The sequence below is a fragment of the Esox lucius genome, chromosome 19 (assembly GCF_011004845.1).
Source record: "Esox lucius isolate fEsoLuc1 chromosome 19, fEsoLuc1.pri, whole genome shotgun sequence".
Classification (NCBI taxonomy): domain Eukaryota; kingdom Metazoa; phylum Chordata; class Actinopteri; order Esociformes; family Esocidae; genus Esox; species Esox lucius.
This window is the reverse complement of record NC_047587.1, coordinates 817,772-845,726: the sequence shown is the minus strand read 5'-3', so window position 1 is coordinate 845,726 and position 27,955 is coordinate 817,772. Positions and strand designations below refer to the sequence as shown.

Genomic DNA, 27,955 nt, shown 5'->3' with positions numbered 1-27,955 from the left:
GGTGTTCAAGAGAAAGGTCATATCAGGAGAAAGGTGTTCAAGAGAAAGGTCATATCAGGAGAAAGGTGTTCAGGAGAAAGACTCCATGAGGGTGGCATGAGGGCCCGACGTCCTCTAGTGGGACCTGTGCTCACAGCCCAGCACCGTGCAGCTTGATTGGCATTCGTCAGAGAACACCAGAATTGACAGGTCCACTATTGGCGCCCCGTTCTCTTCAGAGATGAGAGCAGGTTCACACTGAGCACATGTGACAGACGTGAAAGAGTCTGGAGGGCAAACAGAAAGACTTCGTACAAGTATGGAAACCGTATATGGACTTCCTGAAAGCTGGGATTAAAGGAACTGTATACAAGGCAGGATGATTGTTATTTTTACTGTATAAGCAGGGATATGTGCATAGGTACATACAGCTCTGGAAAACATTGAGAAGCCTTTTCTTTCCTTTCCAAAAAAGTTGAAAAGGAAAGTTTTGAGTGAGGAACAGAAGCGGTCAATTTGTAGTGGTCTAGAAAAAAACTACAAAACTGAAAGAAATACCCATTGCGGGGGAAAAAAGACACATCGTAAGCTACAACAAACTTTATTGGGTGTTCATAATCATGCCACTGATTTTAAACATTAAAATGTTTTGATTACATGTTGTGATCGGATTTCCGTAGCGAACAAAAAACCATAATGTGGAATGTTTTCTAAATTCATACCATAGATGAAAGAAAAAGTAACCTGATGGTTTCTGTCATTAAATGTGCAGCACTGTGCAATGCATATCCTTTAATAGGAGAGTTAGAGGCTGGGAGACCCACACACACAAAAACAAACAAACACAAACCTTGATATTAAGTGTCAAGAAAAAAAAGACGATAAAATATGGAACGTTAGCTTAATTAACTGTGAATAGAGACAAGCCATGACAATAGAACACAATCCCAAACACATGACATCAGCCAACAAATATGCAGAATACCTAAATGGTCAAGCAACAGAACAGAAAAATAAAAGGGGTCTACTCTTTACAATCATGTGTAGTAATTAAGATGTTGGTAAGGTAACAGCAAGTGAAACCTAGGGAACAGGAGGCAAGGATACAGCATGTCAAATAGAGATCTGAGTGGTTGGAGAAACCAGCTCTCAGCCCACACAACCCCTCTGACAGTACAGCTAGAAAACAACTATACGCCACTCTGTGATAAACAGAAGGACGAGTCAGAAATCAAGGACATGAACAAATACATAGATACGCAGAAACATGGCAAATATTAACAACATTTAATCGTACTGTGAAAGCCTAGGGAACATGTAAATATTTAAAAAAAAATAGCAATGAACAGACTAGATTCCCTTATGAAATGTGAAACTTCCAATCTAATACATTCTTTTTGATAAACACATTACCATACTTATATGTTATTATACAAACAGCGTTGATGTGATGGTGATGTGATATAACGGCAATGGGTCGTGAAGCTGTGCATTGTTGTCAACATCCTCTGATGATGTCATGCTGCCTTCTGGAGGTAAGACATATATTTAAAGAACAGCACTTAATAGTGAGAACAGAGGAAAGTTTGAGGTCAACAGCTTGGAAATAGTCTATAGTGAAGGTCTACAGTCCAATCTACAGAGAAGGTCTATATTCCAGTCTATAGTGATGGTCTACTGTTCAGTCTATAGAGGACGGTCTACAGTGTAGTCTACAGAGGTCTATAGTCCAGTCTATAGTGATGGTCTACAGTCAAGTATATAGAGGTCTATAGTCCAGTCTATAGTAAAGGACTACAGTCCAGAGAAACATTATATAGGGAAAGCCCAGTCCAGAAATGTCTAATTCTGAAGGTCTATTGTCAAGAGATGCAGTCTATTGTATAGAAGGTCTAGATTGAATGTTATACAACCCCGTCTACAGTGAAGGTCTATATTGAATGTTATACAACCCAGTCTATAGTGAAGGTCTATACTCCAGTTGGTTGTAAATCTCTTCAATACCAGTCTTGTGATCTAGAATGAAGGTCAAGTCTATATTGAAGGTCTACAGTCCAGAGATGCAGTCTATAGTGAAGGTCTACATTCCAGTCTATTGTGAAGGTCTACAGACCAGTAAATTGTGAAGGTCTTTAGTCCAGCCTCAATTGAAGGTCTAAAGTTAATTGTAGGAAAATTCTCCAATCATGTTTATGAGTTTGGAATTACACTATAATTGAATCAATGTTTCCAAGTGAACTTAAATCAACAGACGTTTCAGGCAAGAATGTTGAAGTGCGAGACAAAGTGTAGGAGCAGGGCTACAAAACACCAGGACCTATCTGAATATCCAGGTATCTGGGAAATCCTTGACTCTACAGTGGAAGCCATCTACTGTATATTATATTGATCATTGCTCAACTAGTCTGTTAACCATTATAAGAAACCCATATATCATATGTGATGGATATGGGAGAAGCGATAGAAAAATGTGTTCTGAAAAAAATAGAAAATACAATGGCTAATTCTTCTCTGAATAGCATGACTCAAATTGATTCAAAACCATCAGGTCTGCAATCACAGCTGTATGGCTGGGGACAGAATTAGATTGCCGACACCACAACCTCTCAGCTCATGTACCTCAGCCAGAACAAACAAACAGCAGCAATTATGGCACTGACGAAACACTAGGAGGAACAGAATTTGGTCCTTCAGTGCTCAGCATGAGGAACGTAGAAAAGAAAGGTCCAGACTGGGAAAGAAAAACTGACACACAACATAAAGACCTCTGCATTGATGCTGCTGGCGATAGAGAGATCTAACAACACATTGATGGATATTTTACCAGTCCCCTGAACATGTCAGGCTAAACAGCGATCAGTACATCTGCGTGATGTGGCAAGCAACCATTGGTTGATGCATGAAATGTCTGAGAAAGGGAATGTGAATAATGTCTGTTCGGTATGGAAAGACAGGCTTGGGATCAGATAGGCTGGAGCAAGCAGGTGCCGGAACCTGATCCGATTGGCTTAAATTACACAACCCTGGGCCTTGATTGGCTTTCTGTTACCCTCGTCAGCCTGGGCACCGGTTGACTAGTTCTCTTCGTCATCGTCACTGCCCAGAGTGCGGGCGTCGGAGGGCGTGGTGTCTCTCTGTCTGAGGAAGGTCTGCCGGATGGTGTCCAGCTCAGTCAACTCCAACCGGACCTTCTCCAGATGGAAGGTCCGCCGGTTCTGGATCTGACGCAGTGGGAATGGATTCATGTCCACAAACGCCATGCTCATCAACTTCCTGCAGGTAACAGGCAGAAAGATTGCATTTGAAGCAGTATTCTTGAACTTTCTTATTTACATGGAATGGAAGTCAGATGGAAAGAATACTGTATTTACCTCCAGTCTAGAATAGTTCTGGTGAAGTGGCGGAGGTACTTGAATATGGCCATGGAGTCCTGGAGCTTCAGAAACTCCTCCTCTTTGTACTTGAAGAGAGCGAGAGCAAAGCGGAAGATGATCTGAGGAGAAACAGAACAATGAAACTCACCAGACAAAAAGAGCTAACAATGAAACACTACTAGCCAGAAATGGAAACTATGAAGCCTAGTTCCTCTACAGGATTCTTCCCAGGTTCCTGCTTTTTGGGATACTTTTCTAGCCACTGTGCTCTGTTAGGTTTTGGTTTGATATCTGTTAAGCAATCTGTGATGCAATGATGATGTTTAGCATTGATTTTGCGGATCAATATGACAAAAGAAAGGTCTACAGTCCCGCCTGCAGACCAAATCTTCATGATCACCTATTGAGAATGCAATGAGTAGAATGCCTAGTCAGGAATAAGTCTAAATATTAACCACAACATTGTGACCAAAAGTGCACTTGCTTAGTTGATGTGAATCAGCACTAGCAGTCCTTCCTGGTTTCAGTTAAATAGTTATTGTATTGTCTGAACTGATCTTTTTGGAGAGGTCGTATGTCAAAGTGTAAGGTGAAGGGGACTAATACGTTTTCATCCTACCTTGGGTCCCTCGTACAAGAAGGAGTCCCAGATCTTGAAAAGGAGGTCGGAGTTCACGCTATCTACAAATAGGACCAAGAACCAGTTGAAGGTAATGAGGGAGGAGTCAACCTTGTAGAGGTCAAAGTGGGCATGGAGACGCGGCAGCTTCTCACTCAGGAGGTCCTTAAAGACACGCTGGTCCACCTGGAGACAAGAAACAATTCAGCTCAGAATATGGTTATCAAACGGTGCGTGTCTCCATCTCAGTACTTATCTTCTGTCTTGGCAAAACTGGTACTACACTACAGTTTAATAGCAATTTTGTGACCTCAAACGATCTCTTAGACAAATTTCAGTCAGGCTTCCTACCTCACCACAGTACAGAAATTGCACTGATCAAAGTTTTAAATGATTTACAGCTGAATAATGATTCTGATAAAATAACAGTTCTGGTTCTATTAGATCTCAGTGCAGCATTTGACACTGTAGATCATAGAACACTTATAGATAGGCTTGAAAATTGGGTAGGACTCTCTGCGACTGTCCTTGATTGGTTCAGATCTTATCAAGATGGCCGGAATAACTTTGTCACCATTGGTAATCATGAATCTGGTGGCTATGACATGGGGAGTTCCACAGGGATCAGTTCTCGGACTGCTTCGGTTCAATCTCTATATGCTACCTCTGGGCCAAATTCTACAAAAGAACAACATTAACTACCACAGCTATGCAGATGATACTCAAATATATATGGCTCTCGAACTGAAAACAGCTCAATAGACTCTCTGTGTCACTGTATAGAGCACATAAATACCTGGATGAACCAAAATTGTCTACAATTAAAGCAAGATAAAACAGATTGTGTTTGGCAACAAAAATAAAATAAGTATTAGTAAAGAGCTGGATTCTCTGGCCCTTAAAACCAGGGATCAAGTGCGTAATCTTGGTGTTCTGATAGACCTCACATTTAACAGTCATATCAAAGCGGTCACAAAAACAGCATTCTATCACCTAAAAAATATAGCCAGAATAAAAGGCTTGGTGTCCCAAAAAAACCAAGAGAGGCTCATCCATGCTTTTATCTCTAGTAGGGTTGACTACTGTAATGGCCTCTTAACTGGATTCCCCCAAAATACTGTATAACAACTGCAGCTCATTCAGAATGCTGCTGCTAGAATGTTAACCAGGACCAAGAGAACAGAGCACATTACTCCTGTTCTTGCATTGGCTTCCAGTCAGTTACAGAATAGATTTTAAAGTGTTGCTTTTAGTTTATAAATCTCTGAATGGTTTAGGACTCGAATACATTTCTGATATGTTTGAAGAATATAAACTGAGGAGGGCTCTTAGATCCATAAACACAGGTCAGCTAGTAGAGCCCAGAGTCCAAACTAAACATGGAGAAGCTGCGTTTAGCACTTATGCTGTACACAACTAAGATCTTCTGGTAGTTTATTCCAGACGTTCCCCAAACGTATCCATTTTTAAATCCAGGTAAAAAACACTTCTCTTTCCACGTGCCTATGACTGAGCACTTAACCACACTGTTTAGCCTTACAGCTTCTTATGTTTTTATCCTGTTTTTATTCTTTTTATATTTTCTTATTCTATTTTTTCTTATTGTAATGTTTTAATTTCTTTTGATGTTTTCATTGTTTTTATGTTATTGTATCTTTTCTTTTTCTTTGTAAAGTACATTGAATCTGAATTGTGCTATATAAATAAACTTGCTTGCTAATAGTAGTAATAGTATTAGTAGTTACGTATTAGAAGTAGTAGTAGTAGTTGTAGTAGAGTAGTTACAGTAGTTGTATGGTGTAGTAGCTTGTATTACGGTGTACCTAGGGATTCCAGCAATGTCTTGGTGTACTGGGGTGTAGTAGTAGTACTAGTGATAGTAATCATATCAATAGTAATTGTAGTAGTAGTGTTGTTAGTAGTAGCAGTGTTATACCTGGGATCCCAGCAGGGTCTTGGTGTAGTAAGGGTGTAGCAGTGGTGTAGTAGTAGCAGTGGTGGTGTACCTGGGATCCCAGCAGGGTCTTGGTGTAGTAGTGGTGTAGAGGTGTAGTAGTAGTAGCAGTGGTGGTGTACCTGGGATCCCAGCAGGGTCTTGGTGTAGTAAGGGTGTAGCAGTGGTGGTGTACCTGGGATCCCAGCATGGTCTTGGTGTAGTAGTGGTGTAGTAGTAGTAACAGTGGTGGTGTACCTGGGATCCCAGCAGGGTCTTGGTGTAGTAGTGGTGTAGTAGTATTAGCAGTGATGGTGTACCTGGGATCCAAGCAGGGTCTCGGTGTAGTAATAGTGTAGTAGTGGTGTAGTAGTAGTAGCAGTGCTGGTGTACATGGGATCCAAGCAGGGTCTTGGTGTAGTAATAGTGCAGTAGTGGAGTAGTAGTAGTAGCAGTGCTGGTGTACATGGGACCCCATCAGGGTCTTGGTGTAGTAATTGTGTAGTAGAGGTGTAGTAGTAGTAGTAGTGGTGGTGGTGTACCTGGGATCCCAGCAGGGTCTTGGTGTAGTAATCCCGCGGCATGAAGACCTCTACAATAGTGATGAGACACCAGAAGGCATCTTCCTGGTCCAGATACAGCAGAGCAATGGCTGCCAACCTGGGAGGAGAGAGGAGTAGTCGCAGTAAAGTAGTAGTAGTAATGTTTGAGACCCTAGCAGTAACAGCAGCGATAGTAGTAATGTACCAGTAATAGTAGTAGTAATATTGTAGATATAAAGCAGTAGTGTAACTGCTGAGACTCTGGCAGTAACAGTAGTAATAGTAGTAATGTACCAGTAATAGTAGTAGTAATATTGTAGATATAAAGCAGTAGTGTAACTGCTGAGACTCTGGCATTAACAGTCATAGTAAGTAATAAAATAAATGTTTGCCATTTGAACTCACTGACCTGATAGCCTCCTTCGTCTCCACCGAGGTGTTAATTCACTATAGCTCAAAATTTGGCACAGGTATGAATACTTTTGGGCTTAACTGTATATTGTTGCTTATCTTTTTTCGTACTAACTCTCACTACGTAGTTGTAGTGTGTTATGCCACCTTTCATAAACCTATTACACTCATATGTATCCATTTGTTATGTGAATGACTGACATACTTGCCACATCTAAATGTTCAATAATACTACCCAGATTGCTGCTAGTTTACAGTGCTCTTTTTAAACTGCTGCTAGTGTGCAGTGTTGTGTATATTATTTCTTTATTTGTTGTCTGGTTGTATTTTTGCTTATATTATTTTTCTTAATTAACTTTCACTACGTAGTTGTCGGGTGCCATGTCACAAGAATGTCATTGTGCAGGATGACACTGTTGTTAGGTGCTTTTGACAAATAAACCTTGAAACTTGAAACCACTGTCTTATTGTGTGTATTAGGGATCTGCGAATACCTAGATCTAAACTCTGTTTTATCAGATGGAGGATTTTTAAATAGTTGAATGAACAGGCTTTTTTTACATGATTTACACATCCAGAACTAGCTCTTCACAACTTTTGTAACAGATTCAGTGTTATTGTGGATAAACATATTCCCTTAAAAATCTTGAGAGTAAAAAGTAAGTCTAACCCTTGATTAACGATGGAACTAGCCAAAGTTATACATAATAGGGATATGCCTGGGCCAAAGCTCAATTTACAGACAAAAGCCCAGATTGGCAATCATTTAAGATGCTAAGACATCAATGCGTAAAAAGAGTTAAATCAATGTGTAAAACAAAATCCAAATATTTTGTTAACACTTCATCTGATTGTTCTGGAAACCTGGCCAAGTTATGGAAAATTGTTAAATATCTAAAAAACTAAACATGGTGGAATATTTAATAAGGTCTATATCTAATTATAATACCCAAACAGAAACATGATTGGGTATTAAAGATAATTCCAGAGAGGATGGGTCTGTCAGAAGCCAGGATGGGGTGGGGTTCACAAATCTGTTTATAGACTGCGCGGGCAAATCATGCAACAATTTAAGAATAACATTTCTCAACGTAAAATTGGGAAGAGTTTGGGGATCTCATCAAATGAGGTATATAATATCATTAAAAGATTCAGAAAATCCAGATACATTTCTGTATGTAAGGGACAAGGCCAAAAACCAATATCGGACGGCCAAGATCTTCGGGCCCTCAGGCGGCACTGCATTGAAAACAGACAAGATTCTGTAGTGGAAATCACTGCATGGGCTCAGGAACACTTCTGAACACCATTGTCTGTGAACACAGTACGTCGCTGCATCCACAAATGCAAGTTAAAGCCCTACCATGCAATGAAGAAACCATATATGAACAAGATCTAGAATCACCACAGCCTTCTCTGGGCCCAAGCTCATTTAACATCTTACAGAGGTGAAGTTGAAAACTGTCTGATGAATCAAAATGTGCAATTCTTTTTGGGAATCATGGATGCTGTGTCCTCCGGACTAAAGAGGAGAGGGACCAACTGTGCATTATGAAACTAAAAATACGACCAAGGCGACCCTGAACTGTTGAGGAAATACATTTAACCTTGAATGGGAATACATTTAACCTTCAAAACTACAGCAATTGGTCTCCTCAGTTCCCAAAAATAATTACAGAGTATTATTTAAAGAAGCGGTGATGTAACACAATGGTAAACATGCCCCTGTCCCAACCTTTTTGAAACAAGTTGCTGGCATCAAATTCAAAATGGGCATGCATTTTTCCAAAAACAATAACATTTCTCAAGTTCAACATTTGATAAGTTGTATTTGTATATCTTCTGGTAGTTTATTCCATTTGTGTGCAGCATAACTGCTAAACACAGCTTGACCATGTTTAGTTTGGACTTTGGGTTCTACTAGCTGACCTGTGTTCATGGATCTAAGAGCGCTGCTCGGTTTATATTCTTCAAATATATCAGAAATGTAGTCAGGGCCTAAACCATTCAGAGATCTATAGACTAAAAACACCCCAATTCTGTAACTGACTGGAAGCCAGTACAAAAGATTTAAGAACCAGAGTGATGTGCTCTGTTCTCTTGGTCCTGGTTAACATTCTAGCAGCAGCATTCTGAATGAGCTGCAGCTGTTTTACAGTGATTTTGGGGAGTCCAGTTAAGAGGCCATTACAGTAGTCAACCATGGATGAGCTTCTCTTGGTCTTTTGGCCTTTGCCTTTGGCCTTTGCTGTAACGTTTAGATTGTAGAATGCTGTTTTGGTGACTGCTTTGATATTACTTTTAAGTCAGGTCTGAGTCTATCGGAACACCAAGATTACGCACTTGATCCCAGGTTTTAAGGACACGAGAATCCAGCTCTTTACTAACACTAGTTATTTTTTCTTTTTTTTTGCCAAACACAATAATCTCTGTTTTATTTTGGTTTAATTGTAGACAATTTTGGTTCATCCGGGTATTTATGTGCTCTATACAGTGACACAGAGAGTCTATTAAGCTGTAGTCATTCAGTTCGAGAGCCATATACATTTGAGTATCATCGGCATAGCTGTGGTAGCTAATGTTGTTGTTCTGTAGAATTTAGCCCAGAGGTAGCACATAGAGATTGAACAGAAGCGGTCCGAGAACTGTTCCCTGGGGAACTCCGCATGTCATAGCCACCCTATCAGATTCATGATAACCAATGGTGACAAAATTACTCTGGCCATCTAGATAAGATCTGAACTAATCAAGGACTGTCCCGGAGAGTCCTACCCAATTTTCCAGCCTATCTAGAAGTGTTCTATGATCTACAGTGTGAAATGCTGCACTGAGATCTAATAGAACCAGAACTGTTATTTTATCCAAATCAGAATTCAGCCTTATATCATTTAAAACTTTAATCAGGGCTGTTTCAGTACTGTGGTGAAGTCAGATGCCTGACTGAAATTTGTCTAAGAGACTCCTTGAGGTCACAAAATTGCTGAGTTGATTGAAGACAACCTTTTCAATGATCTTGGCTATAAAAAGGAGATTAGATACAGGTCTGTAGTTGTTCATTATAGGTGCATCCAGTGTTCTCATTTTTAATAAGGGCTTAATGATCTGTTTTTAGAGACATTGGGAAAAGAGCTATTCATTATTTGCTGTAGATCCATTGTTATAGAGTTAAAAATAAAGTCTGATGCTTTACTAACATTAGACCAAGAAATCTATAGGGTCAGACAATTAAATTTGACGTTCTTTAGGAATTATAAGTGTTGCCTCTCCATAAAGATCTCCCCAGGCTTACATCTACACACTTTGGATGGTTCTGTAATGGAATGGGTCCCTGCATACAAATACCTTGGAATTTGGATTGACAGTGACCTATAATTTATTCAAATGAGCTTGTTAAGAAGCTTAAGTGTAAAGTGGGTTTCTTCTATAGAAATAGGTCTTGCTTTTCTCAGGTAAGCAATAAGCAAATGGTTCATGCAACTTTCCAGATTATAGTTAAACAATATACCAAAGTGCATGTGATTCTACTCTGAAGTTCCTTAATCCAGTTCATCTTAGTGCCCTTGGTTTTATTACATCAGACAGTTATAATACTCATTACTGCATCCTTTACCGTCACTTATTGACAAGTGGAAAATGCGGGGCCCTCTGCATTCCAAGCCAAGGACAGGTAGACCAAGAAAGGTTTCAGCCAAAACTGCCAGAAGAATTGTTCGGGATACAAAGAAAAACCCACAGTTAACCTCAGGAGAAATACATGCTGCTCTGGAAAAAGACGGTGTTTCAAGGAGCACAATACGAAGACTGAACAGAAATTAGCTGCATGGTCGAGTTGCCAGAAAGAAGCCTTTACTGCGCCAATGCCGCAAAAAAGCCCACTTACAATATGCCCGACAACACCTTGACACGCCTCACAGCATCTGCCACACTGTAATTTGGAGTGACGAGACCAAAATAGAGTTTTATGGTCACAACCAGAAGCGCTATGTTTGGAAAGGGGACAACAAGTCGTATAGTGAACAGAATACCATCCCCACTGTGAAGCATGGTGGTGGCTCACTGATGTTTTGGGGGTGTGTGAGCTCTAAATGAATGGGGAATCTTATGAAAATTGATGGCAAGTTAAATGCAGCATGTTTGCAGACAATTTGCATTCTTCTGCACAAAAGCTGCGCATGGGACGCTCTTGGACTTTCCAGCACGACAATTACCCTAAGCACAAGGCCCAGATGACCCTCCAGGTGTTACAGTAGAAAAAGGTGAAGGATCTGGAGTGGCCATCACAGTCTCCGGACCTTAATATCATTGAGCCACTCTGGGGAGATCTGAAATGTGCAGTTCATGCAAGACGACCAAAGACTTTGCATGACATGGAGACATTTTGCCAAGAAGAATGGGCAGCTACGCCACCTGCAAGAATTCGGGGCCTCATAGACAACTATTACAAAAGACTGCACACTGTCATTGATACTAAAGGGGGTAATACACAGTATTAAGAACTAAGGGTATGCAGACTTTTGAACAGGGGTCAGTACATTTTTTGAAATGTGCTTTGCCTGCTCAATCATATATACCAATATACATATATTACCAATTCTCCAAGGGTATGCAAACAATTGAGCACAACTGCAATTTATCAAGATAGCTAATGTCAGTCTAAATGTAGATTGTATTTATTTTGTACTTTGTTTGTTTTATTCTTTTACTGTTCAATGTGTCACACTGGCAAATGATACCTAGGTCACTGTGCGTCTCCCTGGTTAAATAAAAGTTACATAAAATAAGTACAAATAATAGGGTTGTAGTACAAATTTTGTAGTAGCATTGAAGTAGTACCTGTTAAGACCCTGGCAGTATCCGATATCTGGGTTCCTCCAGGAGAAAGCTAGTAGAACGTTGCGTAGTTTCTGTATTCCGTCGGCGCTTGGGGAGGAGTAGTGTTTGTTGTTAGGTAACGTTCTGAGCAGGTCCAGCTCTATTTGTTTGGAGGCGGGATTAGGCTTGTCTCTGGCCACGCCCAGTAAGGTCTCATAGTAGTCAGGAGCAAGGATGTCTCTAAACTTCTTGGTGTGGAAGGCAACACACCAACGCCAGACCTGGAGAAAGCAAGGTCCATGAGTCCATACATTCCTTCAATTATTTATTAAAGCATTAAAATGTTCTTCTTGGAAAACGGTTTGTTTTCTATTATTTTGGATTTAGATTTTTACAAATAGCAAGCAAGCAAGTTTAATTATATAGCACAATTCATACATCGAAGCAAATCAATGTCCTTTACAAAGAAAAATATATGAAAGTACAATAACGAAAACAAATGAATACATCATAATAAGAAAAAATACAATAAGAAAACATATAAAGATTAGAAATGGGATAAAAACATAGGAAGCTATAAGGCTAAACAGTGTGGTTAAGTTTAAGTGCTCAGTCATAGGCACGTGAGAAGAGAAGTGTTTTTAACCTGGATTTAAAAATGTATACATTTGGGGCATGTCTAATATCTTCTGGTAGTTTATTCCAGTTGTGTACAGCATAAGTGCTAAACGCAGCTTCTCCATGTTTAGTTTGGACTCTGGGCTCTACTAGCTGACCTGTGTTCATGGATCTAAGTGCCAATGTCAATGTCCAAGTAATTAATCAGCCCTGGCACCCATAAACTATTGGAGGTGGGGAGAACAAGTATTTGATACACTGCTGATTTTGCAGGTTTGTCCGTAAGAAGCATCTCAAGGTCCTGGAGTGGCCTAGCCAGTCTCCAGACCTGAACCCAATAGAAAATATTTGGAGGGAGCTGAAACTCCATATTGCCCACCGACAGCCCTGAAACCTGAAGGATCTAGAGAAGGTCTGTATGGAGGAGTGGGCCCAAATCCCTGCTGCAGTGTGTGCAAACCTGGTCAAGAACTACAGGAAACGTATGATATCTGTAATTGCAAAAAAAAGTTTCTGTACCAAATATTAAGTATATTTAAAAGTATTTTGAGTTTTGACAGCGTGGATCGGGAACTGATCGGGAATACGTTGCCAAAACCACACATTAGTCTTGTCCAGTGGAACAGGAATTGTGGATCTAACTGGTTCTCACATAATTCTGGAATATAGGAACATCTTATTCCGTTTACCATCACAGCAACAAACCCCAAACAAAGACATTTAAAAGCCAGGGTATAAATTCTTGGACAACGCAAATATATGCTGACGATGTTCTTCAGGACTCTCCACCAACACAAGGATTAACAATCTAATGGAGGCTCTTAACCTTGCATAATACTTTGGATACAGTTGCACCACTAAAAACTAAAGGAATAAGCAACATAAAATGTACTCACTGGGACACAGACAATACTAGATACTACTGAAGCAAGTATAGAATCATATGAATATATGTTTCATTGAAGGTTAAATGTGCCTAGAAAATGAGAACTACGGAAACATCTGGTTTAGATTCTCTCTTTCAATAGGTCACGCCCTGATAACTTCAGGAATGTGGAATGTTGTGGAACTATGACCCTCTAGTATGGGGGTTTGAGATGCAATCTGTGATAGGTAGACAAGCCCTTCAATGCATAGAACCGCTAGTAACCATCTTTACAGTGAGATCGATTGAACATGCTACCTCAGACAATTCTGCTGTGGTGCTTTTAATAAAGCATTTCTTTCTCACTTGATTTTCAACCAAGTACGTTCTTACTAAGGTAACCATTATATGAACGATATACAACTCCGGAAAAAAAATATATTTGATATAATGATTGATCAGCAGAAAGGGAAGATGGTGGAGAAGGAAGAGGAGAGTTAAGGAGTGATGAGAAGGTGAAAAAGAGTTTCTTGGGCTTTTTGAATCTGTGTAAAAACCCCTGGTGTAGAAGGTTGTGTAAAAACGCCCGGTGTAGAAGGCTGTGTTAAAACCCCCGGTGTAGAAGGTTGTGTAAAAACCCCTGGTGTAGAAGGCTGTGTAAAAACCCCTGGTGTAGAAGGCTGTGTAAAAACCCCTGGTGTAGAAGGTTGTGTGAACACCCCTGGTGTAGAAGGTGGTGTAAAAAACCCGGTGTAGAAGGTTGTGTTAAAACCCCGGTGTAGAAGGTTGTGTAAAAACCCCCGGTGTAGAAGGCTGTGTAAAAACCCCCGGTGTAGAAGGCTGTGTAAAAACCCCAGGTGTAGAAGGCTGTGTAAAAACCCCAGGTGTAGAAGGCTGTGTAAAAACCCCCGGTGTAGAAGGTTGTGTAAAAACCTCTGGTGTAGAAGTTTAGTGGCAGTCTTCCTGACCTTGGAACGGTGGGCATGGGGAACCCCACTCCTCATCAGGGCTTTGAGTTCAGGGCAGCGTACCATGTCCCTATTCATAGTAGACGCCAGATAATTCTCCCACTTCACCCCCACCGACACCTCCTGGTCTGTTAGAGAGAGGGAGCGCATGTCCAGAGCCCTCACCTGGGGAGAGGAATGGAGGAGGATGAAGAGGAAAGCAGAGGAAGGTCAGTAAAGGGAGAGACAGAGGGCGAGGAACAGGGAGCCCTCACCTTGGCCACCAGCTTCTCCTCCTCATCATCTTCCTCTGGCATTGTCTTGAAGCCAAACACGTCATACTCACTGAGGAGAGAGGAGAGTTAATGCAGAGACACGGCATCCTGACATTGCACATTCATTATCACCTAGAACACAGAACCCTCCATGTTGACACTGAACCATGCTTTATCAACTAGAACGCAGAACTGTCCATGTTGACATTGCACCATGCTTTATCAACTAGAACACAGAACCCTCCATGTTGACACTGAACCATGCTTTATCAACTAGAACACAGAACCCTCCATGTTGACACTGAACCATGCTTTATCAACTAGAACACAGAACATCCTGCCATATGTCATTTCTAATATCTAATAGATATAGACAATAGAACATGGCTGTTTAACTCCAGTCCTGCAGGACCAAAACAATTCTGTTTTTATTCTGTCCAATCTGGGAAGGATTCAGACACCAGATTAGTGCAATTGATTACCATGTAGAAAGAAACAAGAAACCAGGCAGAACTAGTTCAGCCGGCCCGCAACAGAAAGTGTTGCCATCTCAAGATTCAAACCTGGGTCACCCACGTGAGAAGCTGTGTTGTTAACTACTACACCACGGAGCTGTACATTTACCAGGTGACAGTATAGCGTCTTGTCTCTATCCTGAACAAATCCTCTTTTAATAGCCATTCATGCATGATAGTTAAACTGACTAACGTTTCTTACTAAGTTTACCTCCACCACAAATAGCGGCTATGCATTGCGTTTGCCATTGGCCGTTTTAACAGCGTAATATCCAGTAATAAGCTTTACCCTTATCTATTAACTTACTGGAATAGTCATAAGAATTGAGCAATTGCTAACGAGTCTGCCAAAGCCATTTCCTTTCATGGCATAGGAATGTATTTTTTTCTTTCATGGCAATACAACATACTGTTTTCTTTCATTCGTGAATGAAATGTATACAAATACTATCAATAAAGGCGACGATAACTAACTTTTCCATCAAGTGAAAAGACGAGAGAATCGTGGAATCTACCAGAAATAATTATTAAATGTTGTTGCTCTCAATAGATTTAAACAAAGGTCTTCCATATGAGAGACACTGTCGTTAACCACTACACCACGGCATTACAAGCTTCAACAGTCACTAGACTCCATTGAGGATTGTGTTAAATAGACTTACTAGTATCTACTAACTTCCTAGGAATAATCATAAGAATTGAGCAATTTCTAGCGAGACTGAAGATGAACTATTCCATGCCAGAAACAGTCACAATATAACCGTATACAGTTTCAGTTAAGGCTTAAGATATCGTAACGATCTTGTTAAGCCAGCAAATGTGTTTGTCTATCCTGACCCAAAACACATGCACGGATGGGTACTTCGAAAATCCACCAGAAACAATCACAATATAACCGTAAACTGTTTTATTTCAGGCTTACCATAATGTAGATACTAACGGTTTTAGCTGGCGAAGTCTTCATCTATACGAAATAATTCATAATGCGTACTACGAATTATGAATCCGCTTCTCTAACCACTACACTATTTAACAAGGGGTAGTCAGGCAATCAGTCAGTCACGCAGTTAGAGACATTCGCTCTTTCAAAAAAAGTCCTCAACACCAGTCACACCTATGGTTTACCTGACAGGAAGTGGTTTAAAGATGGTTTACCTGACAGGATGTGGTTTAAAGATGGTTTACCTGACAGGATGTGGTTTAAAGATGGTTTACCTGACAGGATGTGGTTTAAAGATGGTTTACCGGACAGGATGTGGTTTAAAGATGGTTTACCGGACAGGATGTGGTTTAAAGATGGTTTACCGGACAGGATGTGGTTTAAAGATGGTTTACCTGACAGGATGTGGTTTAAAGATGGTTTACCTGACAGGATGTGGTTTAAAGATGGTTTGTTCTGCAGGGTCAGAGTTGTCCACCTGTAGAGCATCCTCCACCAGTCTGGAGATGACATCCCTGGCGGGACTCTGGTCGGAAGCGGAACACACTGGGTTCCTCAGTTCTTGGAGCAGTACCAGATACTTGCTCTCAACCTGACACAGCTTTGCCTCCAACGCAGAGTACTGGAGGACAAAGACAGAGACACTGTCACCTCCTCAGATGGGTACCAGAGGACAGACACTGACAGACATTATCACCTCATCAGAGGAGAACAGGAGGACAGACACTGACAGATATTATCACCTCCTCAGATGAGTGCCGGAGAGAACACACTGATGAACATTACCACATCATCAGAGGAGTACTGGAGAGAAAACCCTGATGAACATTCCCAACTCAACAAAGGAGTAGTGGAGGACAGACACAGACAGACAATATTACCTCCTCAGAGAACTGGAGGACAGGCATTGACAGACGTGATCACCTCATCAGAGGAGAACAGGAGGACAGACACTGACAGATATTATCACCTCCTCAGATGAGTGCCGGAGAGAACACACTGATGAACATTACCACATCATCAGAGGAGTACTGGAGAGAAAACCCTGATGAACATTCCCAACTCAACAAAGGAGTAGTGGAGGACAGACACAGACAGACAATATTACCTCCTCAGAGAACTGGAGGACAGGCATTGACAGACGTGATCACCTCATCAGAGGAGAACAGGAGGACAGACACTGACAGACAATATTACCTCCTCAGAAGAGATCTGGAGGACAGATAAAATTACCTCCTCAGAGGAGAACAGGAGGACAGACACTGACAGACAATATTAGATCATCAGAGGAGATCTGGAGGTCAGGGACTGACATATGTTAACAAAGAACCAGCCCAGGAAAATGTTGTTATTTATTCAGTAAACCGATCCATGTGACATCTTCAAATGGTTGAGATTAGGATGATGTTGGTTGTGGTGGGTGGGTGTGTTGACTGAAAGGTGGGATGGATGGAAAGAGGATGGGATAGATGGCTAGAGAGCTGGATGGAAGGATTAACCATAACCCAACAACCAAATAAGGTTAATTGGATTAGGCATTTGGCGGTTAATTGGACAAATTAACACATAAATAAAAAAATGTTTTAATACTTTTGGTAATAGTCAAGAATCCTTTGCAAGCAATAACTGCTTGAAGTCTGTAACACATGGACATCACCAAACACTGGGTTTCCTCCTTTGTGATGCTTTGCCAGGCCTTTACTGCAGCCCTCTTCCATTGTTGTTTGTTTGTGGGTCTTTTTGCCTTAAGTTTTGTCTTCAGCAAGTGAAATGCATGCTTGATCAGGTTGAGATCAAGTGATTCACTCGGCCATTGCAGAACATTCCGGTTCTTTGCCTTAAAAATTCCTGGGTTGCTTTCACTGTATGTATTGGATCATTGTCAATCTGTAAAGTCCAATAAACTTTTTTTAATTTGGCTGAATCTGAGCCGACAATATATCCCTATACACTTCAGAATTAATCCAGCTGCTTCTGTCTTGTGTAACATCATCAGAAAACACTAATGACCCAGTGCCATTGGAAGCCATGCATGCCCATGCCATCACACTGCCTCCACTGTGTTTTACAGATGATTGGGTATGCTTCGGATCATGAGCCATTCCAAGCCTTCTCCATACCTTTTTCTTTCTATCATTCCGGGACAGGTTGAAGTTTCATCTGTCCAAGGATATTTTTTTTTAGCAAAGTTTAATCAGGCCTTTCTATTCTTGAGGCTTATGAATGGTTTGAACTCTCTGTATTAGCTCTTGTGAAGTCTTCTCTTTATGGTGGACTTGGATAATGATTTGTCTACATCCTGGAGAGTGTTCTACACTTGGTTGAATATTATGAAGGGGTTGTTCTTTACCATAGAAAGGATCCTACCATAATTTTCGGACCACCCCCATTTGCCTTAATTGCTTATTTAGAATTGCCATTTTGCACTGTATTTGCCTTCACTGCAAATCTATACATTCCACTTGCAACATACACTTGATCTAATACTTGTAAATGTCCTACCCTCTTCTATTTGCACTTCTGGTTGGATGCTAACAGCATTTCATTGTACTGTATTGTACAGGTGCTGGTCATAAAATTAGAATATCATCAAAAAGTTGATTTATTTCAGTAATTCCATTCAACAAGTGAAACTTGTATATTATATTCATTCATTACACACAGACTGATATATTTCAAATGTTTATTTATTTCATATTGTGATGATTATAACTGACAAGTAATGAAAATCCCAAATTCAGTATCTCTGAAAATTTGAATATTATTTAAGACCAATACAAAAAAAATATTTTTTGAAATGTTGGCCAACTGAAAAGTATGAACATGACAAGTATGAGCATGTACAGCACTCAATACTTAGTTGGGGCTCCTTTTGCCTGAATTACTGCAGCAATGCGGCGTGGCATGGAGTCGATCAGTCTGTGGCACTGCTCAGGTGTTATGAGAGCCCAGGTTGCTCTGATAGTGGCCTTCAGCTCTTCTGCATTGTTGGGTCTGGCGTATCTCATCTTCCTCTTCACAATACCCCATAGATTTTCTATAGGGTTAAGGTCAGGCGAGTTTGCTGACCAATTAAGAACAGGGATACCATGGTCCTTAAACCAGGTACTGGTAGCTTTGGCACTGTGCCAAGTCCTGTTGGAAAATGAAATCTGCATCTCCATAAAGTTGGTCAGCAGCAGAAAGCATGAAGTGCTCTAAAACTTCCTGGTCTTGAACCACTGAGTCCAGATGCAGTCCACTCTTTGTGAATCTCCCCCACATTTTTGAATGGGTTTTGTTTCACAATCCTCTCCAGGGTGTGGTTATCCCTATTGCTTGTACACTTTTTTCTACCACATCTTTTCCTTCCCTTCGCCTCTCTATTAATGTGCTTGGACAGAGAGCTCTGTGAACAGCCAGCCTCTTTAGCAATGAACTTTTGTGTCTTGCCCTCATTGTGCAAAGTGTCAATGGTCGTCTTTTTGGACAGCTGTCAAGTCAGCAGTCTTACCCATGATTGTGTTGCCTACAGAACTAGACTGAGAGACCATTTAAAGGCCTTTGCAGGTGTTTTGAGTTAATTAGCTGATTAGAGTGTGGCACCAGGTGTCTTCAATATTGAACCTTTTCTGAGATACTGAATTTGGGGTTTTCATTAGTTGTCAGTTTTTGAATGGAATTACTGAAATAAATCAACTTTTTGATTATATTCTGACCAGCACCTGTACTGTTCAATGACGACAAAGTTTAATCTAATTTTTAGAACCGGAGTGATGTTCTCTTGGTCCTGGTTAGCATTCTTGCAGCAGCATTCTGAATGAGCTGCAGCTGTTTTACAGTCTTTTTGGGGAGTCCAGTTAAGAGGCCATTACCGTAATCAACCCTACTAGAGATATACAGCTCTGGAAAAAATGAAGAGACCACTGCACCTTTTTCTTTTTCCAAAAAATTTTCAAAAAGGTTGGAAAGGAAGGTTTTGAGTGAGAAACAGAAGGTTTCAAATTAAAGAGACCACTGCAAATTGAACGCATCTGTTCCGCACTCAAAACTTTTCTTTTCAAATTTTGGAAAGTAAAGTAAAAGGTGCAGTGGTAATTTTTTGCAAAGCTGTAAGCATGGATAAGCTTCTCTTGGTCTTTTTTGGACACCAAGCCCTTGACTCTGGCTATATTTTTAAGATGGTAGAATGTTGTTTTGGTGACTGCTTTGATATGACTGTTAAATGTGAGGTCTGAATCAATCTGAACACCAAGATTACGCACTGGATTTTCGGGCCCGATAATCCAGCTCCTAACTAATACTAGCTTTCTTATTTTTGTTGCCAAACAGAATAATTTCTGTTATCTTGGTTTAATTGTAAACAATTTTGGTTCATCCAGGCGAATAATTTATAATCTATGAGCAAATAATTTAAACAGAATTTGTATAGGAACGATTCCATCCCAAGCCTTTTGAGCACTATAAGCGGTCTCCACTGTAGTAGTCATTACCTTAGCTTCCAGAGTTTTCTCCCGGGTCTCAGCATTCCTCCGTAGAAAAGTGAGCTCCAAAATCTCCTTGTTCAGGAACTTGTTTTGGGATTTATAGCCCTGGAGAATGTCCTGAAACAGCAAATACAGATATATGAGCTTCAAGAAAATAGTACTACATACACTGATGAGCCAAAACAATACGACTCACACTGATGAGCCAAAACATTATGACTCACACATTATGACTCAGCAAATAACATTGATCATTTCCTAACAAGGTCATGTCAAGGTCCGGGTAGACCAGTTGATAAGAGAACGCCCAGTTCTCGTAGGACAAATGAGCAGGAGTGAAGACCTGAGTGATTTTCACATGGACCATTTGCACACATGCAGTTGCAACAGACATGCGAGCATCGGAGCTGGGCCGTGGACTAGTGGACGAAGGACGCCTGGTCCGATGAGTCAACAGACATGCGAGCATCAGAGCTGGACCATGGAGTAGTGGAAGAAGGACGCCTGGTCCATTGAGTCACGTTTTCTTTTACATCTCATGGATGGCCATGTTAGCGTCCTTGATCTCATCTGGATATTTCTACTAAAACACTGACTGAACTGACACAAAGACCTCTCCATCAGTCCTGTTTAGCTCCAGCTGTATCTATAGATAGTAATCTCTCTGTCTCGCTTACACGAAACATGCACACACATACAAACACACACACACACACATTTGTCAGGACCAAAGACTGTTGAGAAAAGGGCAGTGTGCTGGAGGTGAGCCGAGGGTTTCCGGAGCAGCAGCCGACGGCTCAACAATCTAAACCAGGACCTGAGATGGATGACATCCACCTACCCCCCCCCCCCCGGGTGTTCATCTACACCATACCTGCCCAATGTCTCTCTGTCACCTCCACCATACCTGCCCAGTTTCTCTGTACCTTGAGTTTGTCCATCTCTTGCTGGCTGGCAGGGGTTGGTGCTATGTTGCAGTCCTGGAGCAGGGGGGCGTTCCCGTCGGCTCCCGGTGGGGGTGTCTGGGACAGTTTAATGATGACCTCATCCTTAGCTTGGATGGTTTCCATCAACATGCCCAACTGTTCGTTGATTTCGCCAACCTAGAGGATGACCAGAATCACATTAACAATCACTTCTAGAGCATAATGGACAGTGTGTTTCCATCCCTGTTTGTTCATGTCCTTTAAGCTTTTACAGACAACACACACCATGGCTGCAACTATTTAAATGTTGTATTTCTTGCTCACAACAAGTAGAATATCTAGTATCCAGCAAAGCTCTACCATGTCAGCCGGTCCTCTACAAACTACACCGGCTTCCAGTTAAACCATGGCCGTCACCCGCTCCTCTACTAACTACACCGGCTTCCAGTTAAACCATGGAACTCACCCGCTCCTCTACTAACTACACCGGCTTCCAGTTAAACCATGGCCGTCACCCGCTCCTCTACAAACTACACCGGCTTCCAGTTAAACCATGGCCGTCACCCGCTCCTCTACAAACTACACCGGCTTCCAGTTAAACCATGGCCGTCACCCGCTCCTCTACTAACTACACCGGCTTCCAGTTAAACCATGGCCGTCACCCGTTCCTCTACAAACTACACCGGCTTCCAGTTAAACCATGGAAATCACCCGCTCCTCTACTAACTACACCGGCTTCCAGTTAAACCATGGCCGTCACCCGCTCCTCTTCAAACTACACCGGCTTCCAGTTAAACTCTTATTTTCAGGTCATGCTCAAACTCTACATCCCTACCCAAAGTCTTTGTTCTGCCGTCTCTTGTCTTTTGGCTGTCTCACTGTCTGGGGGGAATACTTTGCTGTGACTAATATACTTTGGCTACACTTACCTTAACCTTCAGACCCTTCAGCTCTCTCTGCAGGCTCTCCTTCTCCAGGACAAGACGCTCCATGTGGCCACACAAGGCCTGGACCTGGCTGTCCCTCTCCATGAGGAGGTCCTCCATCTGGGCTAAATCCTGCTGGGGGACCTCTGGGTTCGGGGCTGGGACTGACCATGGGGTTGAACATTGTCTTGGAGCTGGGACAGGGGGAGGAGCTCGGCCAAGGGCTGGTTCTGGGGGAGGAACTCGGCCAGGGGCTGGGTCTGAGGGAGGAGCTCGGCCAGGGGCTGGGTCTGAGGGAGGAGCTCGGCCAGTGGCTGGGTCTGAGGGAGGAGCTCGGCCAGGGGCTGGGTCTGAGGGAGGAGCTCGGCCAGGGGCTGGGTCTGAGGGAGGACTCCCTGAGGTTGATCCTGGGGCAGGTTGTAGTACTGGGGTTAACACTGAGGTTGGTTCTAGGGCAGGCCCTAATACTGGGGTTAACACAGGGGTTGGGTCTAGGGCAGGACTGTCTGGGCTTAACACTGGGTTTGGAGTTGCTGGGGTTGATACTGAGAGTGGTCGTATTTCTCTCTGGGTTGTCCTCAGAGTTTGCTGCAGCAGCCTCACCAACTCCTGGAAGACAGGAGAAGAATGGCATCAGAAAACTACTCTGGGAGACAGTCAACATCAGAAAAGTCAGTCTTTGATATATCAAATGCACCAATGGCAAATTATGACATGCTCCGCAGACTCCACCACCCACTGGAGGGACTTGCGATCAGCAGCAGAGCAGCTGCCGTACCAGGCAGTAATGCAGCCTGAGAAGATGCTCTCAATGGTGCACCTGTCATGTTACAGACATGACAAACCTCTTGAGTCTCAGGAAGTATATTTGTTTTTTGGCCGTTTTTACTGCATAGTCTGCTTGCCTGGTTATCTTTGATGAACACCAAGAGGAACATGAAGTCAGAGACTCTCCGCTTCTTGAAGTCCACGATTATCACTTCAGTCTTGCAGACGTTAAGAGAGAGGTTATTGTCCTGGCATCATGTAGCCAGGTTCTTTACCTCATCTCTGTAAGCAGTCTCATCTTTGTTGGAGATGAGAACCAGGATGGTAGTGTCGTCCTTGAATTTGAGGATGATGTTGGAGTTGTGTGGCCACGCAGTCATGCGTCAACAGAGAGTAGAGGAGGGGACTTAGTACGCAGCCCTGAGGGGCTCCAGTGCTCAGGCTCAGTGCAGATGTGAGATTGTCCATTCTCACCACCTGGGGTCTGCCCGTCAGGAAGTCCAGGATCCAATTGCAGAGGGAGGCGAGGTTCGTGAGCTTGAGAAATTTGCTTAATAGGCACAATAGTGTTGAATGCTGAGCTATAGTACATGAACAGCATCCTCAAATATGTGTTGCCTTTTTCCAGGTGGGAGAGGGCGGTGTGTGTTGTCACGGCGATGGCATCGTCCGTAGATCTACTGAGTTTAGGGGTGTAATGGCATGGTATGTTCGTGGTATGATCATGATACTGTGGTGTTTGCTTAATAGTATTAGCAATTCAATTGTTAATGTATGAAATTATGAAAACCATTAGTCAAAGTCTTAGATCTATCAAATTAGATGCAACTCACAGAGTTCACAGAGTTCTCTGGGTCACAGAGTTAAGTAGGGCTACATTCGATGGAAATAAACTGTTTGTGAGCCTGCTGGTGAGAACACATCTAACACATAGGATCAAGTGTTAGATGCCTATGAATGGTACATTAAAATATGCCAATGTACATTGAATGTACATAGAAAGTCATCAGAACATTTGAAATGTTTATGTGATCAAAATAATCATAGATCATTGTTGCTGGTTGAGGAGCCTTATCAGTCTTATCAAGTATATTTAACTTGTTTCCAGGTTTAAAAAATCTAACCATCCTTAAAATAAGGTACACTTTTCTGAACAAGCTAGAATATACCGCTTGTTTTTAGAAAATATGCCTTGAATATCGTGTAATTTATCTTGTTCCATTGGCAGATTATTTCACTTATTTCAAGCAAATATCTCCTTAAAATAGTTAAATTGTCTAGTTCCACTGGCAACAATTTTTGCAGTGTGGGGGAAAAAAACTGTTATTGAGTCTGGAAGTGTGTTCCCTGGTGCTCCAGTAGCATCTACCAGAGTTAAAACAATGTATTAATTAATAAACTGAGAATTGATTACAATAACCTAAGTGGCTAAAGAGACACCTAGGGGATAGCTAAATAATTTTAATTGAAAAAAAATAACAGGTTACATAAAATTTAAGAACCTAATTATGATAAACAAGATTATTAATTAGCAGTTTGATTGATTGGTGTTTTTTCCCACTACTGTCTAATTTCTAATTTAAATTGTAAGCAGCATTAAACACTGTGGCACAGCACTCTAACTAATGAATGCATGAACATACATTATCCGATCTTACACTTTTTCTTTTTTTCACGTTCGACGTGAGAGGACGCTGGCGCTGCTTATTCGCCGCTTCTCCGTCTGCTACTCTTGTGTTCGCCGACTCCTGACCTCCTTCTCACAGGCAACCTCCACCAGATGCGAGCCGTGACCGAGACTTTCATCTCCTTCTGTCATGCCGTGGATCATTCTGGCACTCACATGATTTATCCACCTATGTGTCCCTATCCCACGGCTAACCGCTACCACGGAGCTCTCAATCCCTCCGCCCGGCATCATGTTCAAATATTCAACTCTGCAACTGGTCGAACTCGTCAACTACTCCATTCCATCCTGTATCCCAGTCATCAAACAGCTCGGACTTCTACGTCGACCCCGTTACATCCACAGAAGTTCTCGCCGCAAGTTTGTTTTCTTCCACCACGGACAATCCATTCCATCCATCCATCTGGTCACCTGCACGCTCTGTCGCACCTGTCTCACGTCATCAGAATACTGCACCCACTGGATCACATAGGGCTGAACGCACCGTCTGGCTGCACAGAAAACCCGGACTGGACTACACCCCACCGACCACACGCACTGCTAACCAGGACAACCTCAGATCTCTCCAGCCTGCCCCCCTCCCACCACCCTCTCACAATGCCAACTTTGCCCTCCTCAACACCCGATCGCTCAACAATAAAGCCCCTGCCCTCCATGAACTGATCCTAGACAACACTCTGGACTTCCTTCTGCTCACTGAAACCTGGCAACAACCTAATGATTTCTTCTCCCTCAACCAAGCATCCCCCCTGGCTACAATTACTTCTGCAAACCCCGCCCCTCCCGCCGTGGAGGTGGGCTCGCTGTTATCTTCAATCAAAACTTTCGGATCACAGAACTTACCCTCCCCTCAGTATCATCGTTTGAATATCTAGCCTTCAAAGCTCTCTCCTCCACGACAGTCATCCTCATTTACCGGCCACCTAAACCAAATCCCTCCTTTCTCTCTGATTTTACTGAACTCCTCACACTAGCCTCATCTCTCTCTCCACGTCTGCTGCTACTCGGTGACTTAAACATCCACATGGACTCCCCCACCTGCAAGCTCTCATCAGAATTCACCATTTTACTGGATAACTTCTCTCTCACCCAACATGTCACATTCCCCACCCATGAAAAAGGACACATCCTCGACCTGGTCTGCTCCAGTAACCAACCAGTGCTCGACATCCATCCATGCCTCTTTCCCCTCTCTGATCACAAACTGATACGTTTCACCATCCCTTCTCCAACCCCACCCCCCGCCTCCTCAGAGAAATCACCTTCCGCAACCTTAAATCAATCGATCCCCACCATCTCTCTGACCTGCTCTCCACCACTCTCCACCTGGACTCAACCCTCACCTCACCTGATGATCTCACAAACCACCTCAACTCCACCTTGTCTACCTCCCTCAACACTCTGGCCCCCCTCAAAACAAAAACTGTCACTTTTAACACATCTTCACCCTGGTACACACCTGCACTCCGGAAAATGAAACAAACTGGCCGCCAACTTGAACGCCTGACAAAGAAATCATCCCTCACAGTCCATCATGAAGCCTATAAACTCCATCTCACTGCCTACGACGACGCCCTCATTGCTGCCAAATCTGCCTACCTTTCCACCATCTTCACCGACCCCTGCCAAAACCCCAGAACCCTTTTCTCCACAATGAATAACCTCATCAAGCCTCGGACCAACACCCTACCGACCTCTACTCCGGATCTCTGCAACTCATTCCTCCACTTTTTCGCTGACAAAATCAACATCATCCACCAATCTCTATCCCCTGTATCTCACCTCTCAGTATCTACTCCAGCACCCACCATGGACCCTCCACTCCCCATCTCTCCTGACCTTTCGACCCCTCCTCCTCATTGCCTCCTCTCCCAGTTTGACCCGGTCACTCCTTCTGAAATCTCCAAACTCATCAGCTCTGCCAAACCCACTACCTGCTCCCTTGACCCCCTCCCTACTCCACTCCTGAAGTCCTGCCTCCCCGTCCTATGCCCCTACCTCACTAACCTCGTCAACTCCTCACTGTCCCTTGGAACTGTCCCCTCTGCCTTCAAAACTGCCGCTGTCACCCCAATCCTTAAAAAACCTGGTCTGGATCCCTCCTCCCTCAACAACTACCGCCCAATATCCAACCTCCCCTTTCTGTCCAAAACCCTGGAACGCATAGTCGCGACACAACTACAAACCCATCTTCATGCTAATAACCAATTAGATCCCCTCCAATCTGGCTTTCGCCCCCTCCACAGCACTGAAACCGCTCTCCTCAAAGTCCTAAACGACCTCCTCACCTCTGCTGACACCGGTTCCCTCAACATCCTCATCCTCCTCGACCTGAGTGCAGCCTTCGATACCGTGAGCCATAACATCCTGCTCACCAGACTCAAAGACCTCGGTATCGAAGGTACTGCACTCAGCTGGCTCCACTCCTATCTATCCAACAGATCCCACTTCATCTCTCTCCATAACCACACCTCTGCCACAGCCACAGTCACTCAAGGTGTTCCCCAAGGCTCTGTACTCGGCCCCCTCCTCTTCATCATCTACATCCTCCCTCTTGGTCAGATACTCCGCCACTTTAACCTGGACTTCCACTGCTATGCCGATGACACCCAAATCTACCTCAGCACCAAATCCCCCCACAATCCTCCCCTCTCCCACATCAACTCCTGTCTGTCAGCTATTAAAACCTGGATGCAACACAACTTCCTCAAACTCAACAGCGATAAAACAGAATTCCTCCTCATAGGCTCCAAATCCACACTCAGCAAAACCAATAACCCCACTCTCACCATCGACGGCACCACTGTCTCCCCATCTCCCCAGGCCCGCAACCTTGGTGTTATCTTTGATTCTACCCTCTCCCTTGAGCCTCACATCCGTCAAGTCATTAAAACATCCTTCTTTCAGCTCCGCAACATCGCCAAAATCAGACCCTCTCTCACACCCCCCGCTGCTGAAAGACTCATTCACGCCTTCATCTCCTCCCGACTGGACTACTGCAACTCACTCCTCCTCGGCATCAGCTCTACCAACATCAACCGACTCCAACTGGTCCAAAACGCAGCAGCCCGACTCATTACCCGCTCCAAATCCTGGCACCACATCACTCCAGTCCTAAGACAACTTCACTGGCTTCCTATCTCCCACCGGATCACCTACAAAATCCTGGTCCTCACCTACAAAGCCCTCCACAATCTGGCCCCCTCATACCTCACTGACCTCCTCTCCCCATACCAACCCTCACAGTCCCTCAGATCCTCCTCAGCTGGTCTCCTCTCCATCCGTAAATCCCACCTCCGCAGTTTTGGGGACAGAGCCTTCTCCAGGGCGGCTCCCAGGCTCTGGAACTCCC

The 27,955-nt window shown here is 42.9% G+C and overlaps 1 protein-coding gene across 1 annotated transcript in view; it reads right to left on the bottom strand.

Annotated features, from left to right (window-relative positions):
• Positions 1-564: 564 nt before the first annotated feature.
• Positions 565-27,955, bottom strand: part of tbc1d2b (TBC1 domain family, member 2B) — a 47,801-nt gene continuing 20,410 nt past the window's right edge. The window contains exons 6-16 of the mRNA XM_029114943.2: positions 22,152-22,757; positions 21,223-21,399; positions 20,303-20,413; positions 16,256-16,452; positions 14,376-14,445; positions 14,122-14,286; positions 11,692-11,951; positions 6,448-6,565; positions 3,973-4,158; positions 3,351-3,472; positions 565-3,252 (exon numbers count right to left, since the gene is read on the bottom strand). Coding sequence (XP_028970776.2) covers positions 3,054-3,252; positions 3,351-3,472; positions 3,973-4,158; positions 6,448-6,565; positions 11,692-11,951; positions 14,122-14,286; positions 14,376-14,445; positions 16,256-16,452; positions 20,303-20,413; positions 21,223-21,399; positions 22,152-22,757 — 2,211 coding nt within the window. The 3' untranslated portion in view covers positions 565-3,053. The remainder of the gene's footprint in view (positions 3,253-3,350; positions 3,473-3,972; positions 4,159-6,447; positions 6,566-11,691; positions 11,952-14,121; positions 14,287-14,375; positions 14,446-16,255; positions 16,453-20,302; positions 20,414-21,222; positions 21,400-22,151; positions 22,758-27,955) is intronic.